The sequence below is a fragment of the Podarcis filfolensis genome (assembly GCF_964270895.1).
Source record: "Podarcis filfolensis genome assembly, chromosome: 3".
In the NCBI taxonomy this organism is placed as follows: Eukaryota; Metazoa; Chordata; class Lepidosauria; order Squamata; family Lacertidae; genus Podarcis; species Podarcis filfolensis.
The window spans coordinates 59,070,377-59,078,944 of NC_139606.1; the positions used below are offsets into that span (position 1 = coordinate 59,070,377).

Consider the following 8,568-nt stretch of genomic DNA (forward strand, 5'->3'; position numbering starts at 1 on the left):
GTTTGTGAAAGCCAGCACCTCCATGTGGGAACTTCACACTTAATGAGATTTTTTAAAGTTGCAGAGGGCTGAAAAGAGGCTGATGGAATCTTGCAAATCGTTGGGGCTGCAAATACATGCTCCTCATGGAGGCTACCCACTGGTGGTCCCAGTATGCTCCCCAAATGCCTGCATGGCCATTGCTCCTTCCACAAGTGTCAGCAGGGCCCATGGCATCATACCAGAGCTGGTGGCAATTCTCCTCCAGAGTCTTAAAAGCAGTATGGTCACTTTAGGAGCTGTAATTCTGGGAAAAGCTTACCTCCATAGTTTGATGCTGTATATCATATCATGGGTCTTAGCAAAACCAAATATGCTTTGTATAGTTTTCTCTGCTGCATCTAAAGCAGCTTGATCAAATACCATGGCAGATTGGACGCATGATGTGTTTAATTTGCAGCATGCTTCAAGGACCAGACTATGCATGAAGATCCCCACAAACCAAGTAGACTAAGAACTGACTCGCCATTTATGTGACACCGAGTATTTGCCGCAGTACATGCATAAACTACAAAGGGAAGATTTCCAAACACACTGTGCATTATTTGCACAGCACCAGCAGTACACATGGCATTTTAGAATAATAAAAACAAAGGGTAGGTTCCTACCTCAAGGAACTTACAAACGGATTTTAGCTGGGAAAGGAGTTGCAGAAGACAACAACAGTGGAAGGGGAGGAGAGAATAAGAGATGAATTTCAGCAAATGCAGTTACATGTATTGAGGCTTTGTTTCAGATAGGCATGAGGATTAATGCTGGACTTAGACAGTACAAGAGATGGGGACCTCCAGCAGAACAGTACTTTATCCTCTTCTGTTTGGTAGCATAGTTAAGTGTTACCCCCAAAAGCGTGGCATGACAACATTGTGTTCTTAGTGCTCTTGCCCCTGCTCTACTTCATTGGCGGCTGCTTGTGTGAGGCATGGAAAACTCAGCTTGGTGATAGTTCATTATAAGATTTGTGTTACTAAACCTTACTGTGGGAGAGAAGAGGCAACAGACTTCTGTTTTCAGTGGGCAGCTGTATATCGCCTGCAGCATCTCATTCTGACCTAAGGATTTAAGTCAAAGTACCAGGAAGTTGTATCCCTGCTGTGGTTCATGTCCACTACATACTCCTGAAAGTAGATAGACACTTGGCATTGTACTTTGTTATTGTATCCAACACTAGTTAAAGCACTGGTGTGCCATGGAGTCACAGGAAGTGTGAATGGGTTCTAACAAATGTAGTGCTAGGTGCATTTTTGCTCTATTTTAAGCCCCTCAGTAAATATGCAACAGATACACCAAGTTTTAATTCTGTGCCCCTGCTGTGAGGCTGGCCAGCAGCAGTGCGCTTGTTCTTGTGCTACTGCTGTCATGGCAACATGCTCTACCACCACTCCTACTGAGAGGTCTGTAGACTCAGCATTGGTGCTTTCCTGTTGCTAAGCATCTGCAATGCTTGCTCCAGGCAGGATTCACTGTTCCTTAGGAGTAAGTACAGAGCAGCAACATGTTATTTACCTCACGGAAACCAGTCCCTGTTACAAACACAAATACACTGCTGCTCTGTACATACATACATACATACATGTATGAAAGAGAGAAAGCACAATATGTTCCGTACTGTTGTTTGGCAGTAGGTACCTATAAGTTATACAAAAGTTGTTTCCACAAAGAATATTCCCTTGCTTGAGAATCTAAAACAAGCAGAGTAGAGATCCTCTCCCCTGACACTCACTTTTCTTCCCCTCTTCCTACTTTGCAAACTGGGTTGCTTCCATTTTAATTTTTCAGTGATTTCAGTATGAATAATGGGAGCATAATTTCCTTGAATCTATTATGTGAACCCCACCTCATCTGTCATAAGGTTTTATATCTAAATCTCTGCTGTTCTGGGTGCTGAATTTGGTTATAGTGCAGGACAAAAGGCTAGTTTCCACGCTAAACAGGTTTTCCAACATAAAGATAGGACCCCCAAGTGACCAAGTTCCCAGCTTTGTGTTGGAGCACCTATGTATGAGTAAGGCAGCACTCTCCAGACTAACTAATATAAATTATCTGTTTATTATTAATTAAAGTTGTATATAGCCCTTCATCTGAAGATCCCAGGGCACAGTTCGCGACAGAATAATACAAAATGAGAAAACAAAATCCATTAAAAAGCAAAAAAAAAAACCCAACCCCCCCCCCCCCGAATAACACCCCTTCCTGCAAACACATTTTAAAAGCCACAGAATGTTAATCAGCGGAATGGCTGTTCGAAGAGAATTTTTTTTGCCTGGCACCTGAAGATATGTAATGAAGGCTCTCCCTGGGGAGAGCATTCAACTAGTGGGGAGCCACTGAAGAAAAGGCTTGTTCTCATGTTGCTACCTTCCAGAACTCTTGTGGAGGAGGCATGCCTTCACTGCCACTGGGTAGTTTAAATGATGAACCTCACCAGTGTTCGACTGCATTCAACCAGAGTCGTTCCCCCCCCCCCCGCCACTCACATGCAAGCCATCTCCTAGCTTGTTTCCTTGCCCTAAGCTCTGTAGTACAGCAGGGAGCCAAGAGGGCTACATGAAGTGTAGTGTAATACAGTATACATTTTTAAACGAAATAACTAATGACTGACTACCACCACCCTGCACAGACACCTTTTCCAGTTAAAGTAAGTTTATTGTGATCCAGAAAAGTCAATCTTCATGCTAAATATACATTATGGGATGGAACCACGTTGGGAGAAGCAGTGGCCCACATCAAGCATTTGGTGTGAGTTCCTGGTGAACGGATTGTTCTGTTGGCTTTGACTGAATTGGTCATATGTTTGGGGATGCAGTTACTGAATTATTTTTTAAAAAAACTTTATTGAAATTCAAGAATAACGTAAATAATACACACACTCTTAATTTGACAAAAAAAGAAAGTGTCCATGTACAAATATTCTTCTATGGATTTACAAAAATTAAGCTTAGGTTAAATTTGTACAGTCTCATTTTTCCTGTCTTTTTACTAATGTAAAGTAGATTTCCTATCATTACCTGATGTAAAGTTCCTTTCTAGTGTTGAATGTACTTCATTGTTACCTTAGTCTTTCTGTATTTTCTAATATGTTCTTACAACAGTTTGTACCCTTTACCTTATTTCTTCGCTATCACTTTAAAAAAGGGTCATTTGAATGCTGCCATAGTTATTATACTACTGTTATATTTCTGTAAGTAACTCTTATATAGTGATTACTGAATATAGGTGTCCCCCACCCCCCCCACATTTGGTGAGCTGACAGTTCCAACCATCTGTTACACACAAGAGATCCTTATAGAGAGCAGTGGGTGAGGAATGTGCGTCTGCATATGAGGATCTCTAGAGCAGGGTGTGTGGTTGCTGCAGCCTGGTAAACAATTGGTAGCGTGTTACCTTCACAGTTCTGTAGAAACTGGTGTCAAGATACAAATTTGTTTCAGTTGCCGATTTCTCTTAACCAGATATCTTACTTCTGACGAAGTATTTCTATAGTCTGTATAACTCCTGTTGCCTGTTTTACTATATTGCAACACCATTTATTGTTTTACAATTGGGATTTCCAGTTCGAAGGAAATTTCATGATGGCACTATGTGATTAAGAAATTACAATGTTACAAAGAACATTGAATGGTAATTTTTGACTTTAATTCTTGTGAAGGGGTTTGTAGATCTTGGTGGGCTCAGAAACAGGTTGCAAATATACAGATTTTTTGAAAAAGAAATGCTTCCTATTTTCTTAATTTACTTTATTAAAATGTTTGTTGTTGTTTCTTGTGTTCACATCTAGATCAAAATAAAAAATTATGATAGCAACAGGAGGAGTCATAACAGGACTGGCTGCCTTAAAGCGGCAAGACTCCGCCAGATCCCAGCATCATCTAAATCTTGCGACATCAGCAGCTACCGAAGAACAAAAGCCAGTAAAACGCCGACCCAGAGCAGATGTAGTCGTGGTCCGAGGCAAGATTCGACTTTACTCCCCATCAGGATTCTTCCTTGTTCTGGGAGTGCTTATCTCATTTCTGGGGATTGCTATGGCAATCCTTGGCTATTGGCCTGAAAAGGAGCCTTTTCCGGAGTCTGAATACAGCTTGCCACTAAATGATACCCAAGTCATAGAAAAAGAAGATGGAATTATAATTCGTTTCTTTGAACAGCACTTGCATTCTGATAAGATGAAAATGTTGGGGCCTTTCACTATGGGGATTGGAATCTTTATATTTATTTGTGCAAATGCTATGCTCCACGAAAACCGTGACAAGGAGACAAAAATCATACACATGAGAGACATCTATTCCACTGTCATTGACATACATACTCTGAGGATCAGTGAACAGAAGCAGCTAACTGCGGCCTACACAGGCTTAACGGGGGAGAATGAAGTCAAGCACAACGGAAGCTCTTACGCATCACGGCTGGCTGCAAATACAATTGCACCCTTCTCAGGCTACGCAAGCAACTTTCGAATAGACGGCAGTGCTGAGGAGGATGAAATTGCGGCTAGTGATGGCAAAAACACTACTCATCTTCTGCCACCTTTGCTTACTGAGCGCTCTGGTTCAGTCTTCGGCCTTTACCCTCACTCTGGAAAGTCAAAGGAGGATAGGAGTAGCAGCTCTTTAAAGTGTGAAACGAAGTCAATTGTGTCATCCTCCATCAACGCTTTCACGTTACCTGTAATTAAACTAAATAACTGTGTTATTGATGAGCCCAGTATAGACAACATTACTGAGGATTCTGTTAGCACTAGAGGCAGGCCTAGAAATTTATCCATGGACTCTCTACCCATACCATCAACTCATACCAACGACATGTACAAACATTCCAGCACATTGATACCAAGAAACAGTTTATATGGAGACTCCTCATCCAAATCTTCTATGAATCTTGGGCCCAGTACAGGAAAGCTTCTGTCACCTGGTGCAGCCAGAAAACAGTTTGGGTCCAACACCTCTTTGCATCTTTTGTCCGTGCACTCAAAATCCCTAGACTTAGATAGGGGCCCTTCTACTCTGACTGTCCAAGTTGAACAAAGAAAGCACCCAAGTTGGCCAAGACTGGACCGGAGCAACAGTAAAGGTTATATGAAACTAGAAAACAAAGAAGATCCAATGGACAGGCTGCTTGTGCCATCAGCAACAGTCAAGAAGGACTTTACTAACAAAGAAAAACTTCAAATGATTTCCAGATCGCATAATAATTTGAGTTTTGAACATGATGAGTTTTTGAGTAACAATCTAAAACGTGGAACTTCTGAGACAACATTTTGACAGGGGACTAAAATTAATGTGTCAGTATTTTTTAGCAAAACAAAACATTTTGACACGTGATTTTTTTTTGGTTTGGTTTTCCAATGAAACTGCCACAAGCCTGTTTTTACCAAATGTTTCTATCCGATTAAAATGGCCTTGTGTTAGCAAAGGTGTTATTTTTCACCTCTGCAGTGCCAAGTGTTTAATGTCAAGCAGCGTGTTCATCAAAACACTGCACTGGCATAGTGATGATTGGATGGTGTTCGTGCTTGGATGGTAATTGGATGGTGGTTTGAGAATTGATATCTTCTTAATTTATAATTGCAATACTGTATATTATCACTGCTCAACATATCTCAGATCCTTTTCCTCCCAGTCATTACTCTTTTTGTTTCTATGTAAGCATGCTATCTTTCATTCCTGTGAGTCAACAATACGAGCTGACTGAATAAGCTTCAATGTTCAGAGCCATCAATGATGGCAACACGTTAACAATGGTGCTTTTAACTGGAGATAGATGGAAGGTTTGCTGTGGTGGAGCCAAATTTAGCCCATCAGTATATCCAGTGGAAAAATTGACTGTTTTCCTTTTAAAAGAAAGATTTCTATATCAGCAGGATTCTATTCAAAGGAATATAGGATTCTATTTTATATAGATTCTATTCTGTATCAAAACCTGCGTTCAAAGCTTTCAAATGAGGTGTGCCATGTGGGTATTAGTGTTTTGAGCAACATGAATGAGTCCAAGTTTCCCTTGGGCATGTGAAACTAGTTCATGGTTTTTCTTGGAACCCAAAGCGTAAAGTAGATAATGAGTATGATCTGCAAGGATATTTCTGCTGTGCAATAAACACATAGCATATTATCTGTGTAGGAACAGCTCATCCCCGCTCCAAGCAGAGAATGCACAAAGAAATTCTCTTACATATGATACTAATAATGCATTGTCTAATATTAGCAAAAACTGCTACCATATTGATTAGGATTTGTGAGAAAGACTATGCAGATTGAAAACCATTTTTTGTGAACTTGCTATAATCAACTGAATACCAGTGTTGTCTGTAGTTCTGTTTTGATGACAAGGGGATGGATTAAGCTAGAAAGATGAGATGGTTTCTGATCTAGGATGCTAAGACAGCTGGTTGTTCTAAATGTGGGACTTTGGGGCTAGGGGTTGAATAAGGCTCAGTGCTAGGGGGATGCGGGTAGCACTGTGGTGTAAACCACTGAGCCTCTTGGGCTTGCTGATCGGAAGGTTAGCAGTTTGAATCCCCACAACAGAGTGCTCTGTCCTAGCTCCTGTTAATCTAGCAGTTTGAAAGCACGCCAGTGCAAGTAGATAAATAGGTACCACTGCGGCGGGAAGGTAAATGGGGTTTCCATGAGCTCTGGCTTCTGTCACAGTGTTCCACTGCACCAGAAGTGGATTAGTCATGCTGGCCACACGACCCGGAAAGCTGTCTGTGGACAAATGCCGGCTCCCTCAGCCTGAAGCGGGATGAGCACTGCAACCCCATAGTCGCCTTTGACTGGACTTAACTGTCCAGGGGTCCTTTATCTTTACCTAAGGCTCAGTGCTGGCCAAGAAAAACCCACCTTGTTTGATGTTATCACTGTTGCAGCATTTTAAGGTTTTTCTTTAGAAGTATGAGGTATGGTATAGCTATACCTGGCACTTCAGAAATATAAATTTCAATATGTATGTACCCTACCTGTCAAAGAGTGGGATGACAGTGAATTCAAGTAGTTATGGCATTTAAATAAATGATGTGTGGAGAATGGTTGTTCTGTTGTACAACAAAGCTTTTTTCTGGTTATAGTGTGAACTCAAATAACAAATATAGTGGTACCTCTGGTTATGTACTTAATTCATTCCGGAGGTCCGTACTTAACCTGAAACTGTTCTTAACCTGAAGCACCACTTTAGCTAATGGGGCCTCCCGCTGCTGCCGTGCTGTTGCTGCATGATTTCTGTTCTCATCCTGAAGCAAAGTTCTTAACCCGAGGTAATATTTCTGGGTTAGCGGAGTTTGTAACCTGAAGCGTATGTAACCTGAAGCGTATGTAACCCGAGGTACCACTGTACTGCAATTCATTAATGATGCTGACATTAAATATGAACCTGCTGTTGACCACAGTTTTCAAGAACTAAACCATTACTTGTTGCAGGGATACACTGCATTGTGAACTGCCGCATAGATGACAATACTGATAGGAGACATTTTTCCTCCTCCAGCTGGGTCACCGGTGAAGTTGAAAGTTATTGCTAAAGAAATTAGCAGTGTGAATAGGTCTATCAGAAAACTTCCTTACATTGCCTTAAGGCAGTTAGACCCTAATCTTGCTAACTAGTCTATTGTAACCAATTCCACTCCTTGTGGTTTGGCCAATAGGATCACAGTGTTAATTGGTCATTTTAGCAGATGTTTCATATTTTCACTAAACCTAAATAACTCAGGAATTATTTGAATAGCTTCTCCCTAAACAATCAGAAATGTAAAAATGTTGTACACCAGTTGACTGTGAAAGACAAATGACAGATTCCCCCCCCCCCATTAATGTCCAGCTCCATATTCTAACAATGTGGTGTTTCATTGTCAAAAGCATTACTTGCCCAGTGAATTGAGGCATAGTGTTAACCTGTTAGAATCTCAAGCCTATATATTGTAACAGAGTTGGCTACATATTTTGCTATGAAGCTTTTAATAACTTTCTGGTCAGTGTTCTTAATATATTTGCTATTTTTTTAAAATAAAAACCAAATGTTAAACTACGCGAGTATCATAAATGTGTCTTTGGCGTTCATTAGTTCTGCTGTTAAAATGAAAAGGGAAGGACAAACTAATCATTCTTTGGTGTGAGTCCTTTTCCTCCCCTACATAACAATTAGCAGTGTCGGTGCTTCTTACTGTTTTACAAAAGAGCAAAATCTTTCCCTAAAGATATTTCTCATTAACAAGAACAACAGAACTATACATTCAAAACAACAGAGGGCCCAAAATTAATTACTGAGTGCATCCCAACTTCAGTCGAATAGAATTAATTACTTGTGTGGGCCTTGAGCACTTAACCAAGATTTTTGACAATACTGCATATAGATTGCATCCCTGGATAGCAACATCCCACATTGACTATGGCACTACACAGGGTTTTTGCATCATTCATGCGTGTCTTGGGGAGCTGTTCATTCAATTGTTTAATGTGCACCCAACACTAGCAAAATCTGTCTAGCTATGAAGGAGGAGGAGGAGGAGGAGGAGGAGAGTTTGGATTTGATATCCTGCTT

General features: G+C 40.8%; 1 protein-coding gene across 2 annotated transcripts in view; it reads left to right on the plus strand.

The window, feature by feature from the left end:
• TMEM200A (transmembrane protein 200A) overlaps positions 1–8,055 on the plus strand; it is a 41,701-nt gene extending 33,646 nt beyond the window's left edge. For both annotated transcript variants that reach the window (XM_083607794.1, XM_083607795.1), the window contains one exon: positions 3,818–8,055. In XM_083607794.1, the coding sequence (XP_083463920.1) occupies positions 3,834–5,300 (1,467 nt within the window). In that variant the 5' untranslated portion in view covers positions 3,818–3,833 and the 3' untranslated portion in view covers positions 5,301–8,055. The remainder of the gene's footprint in view (positions 1–3,817) is intronic.
• Positions 8,056–8,568: the final 513 nt, after the last annotated feature.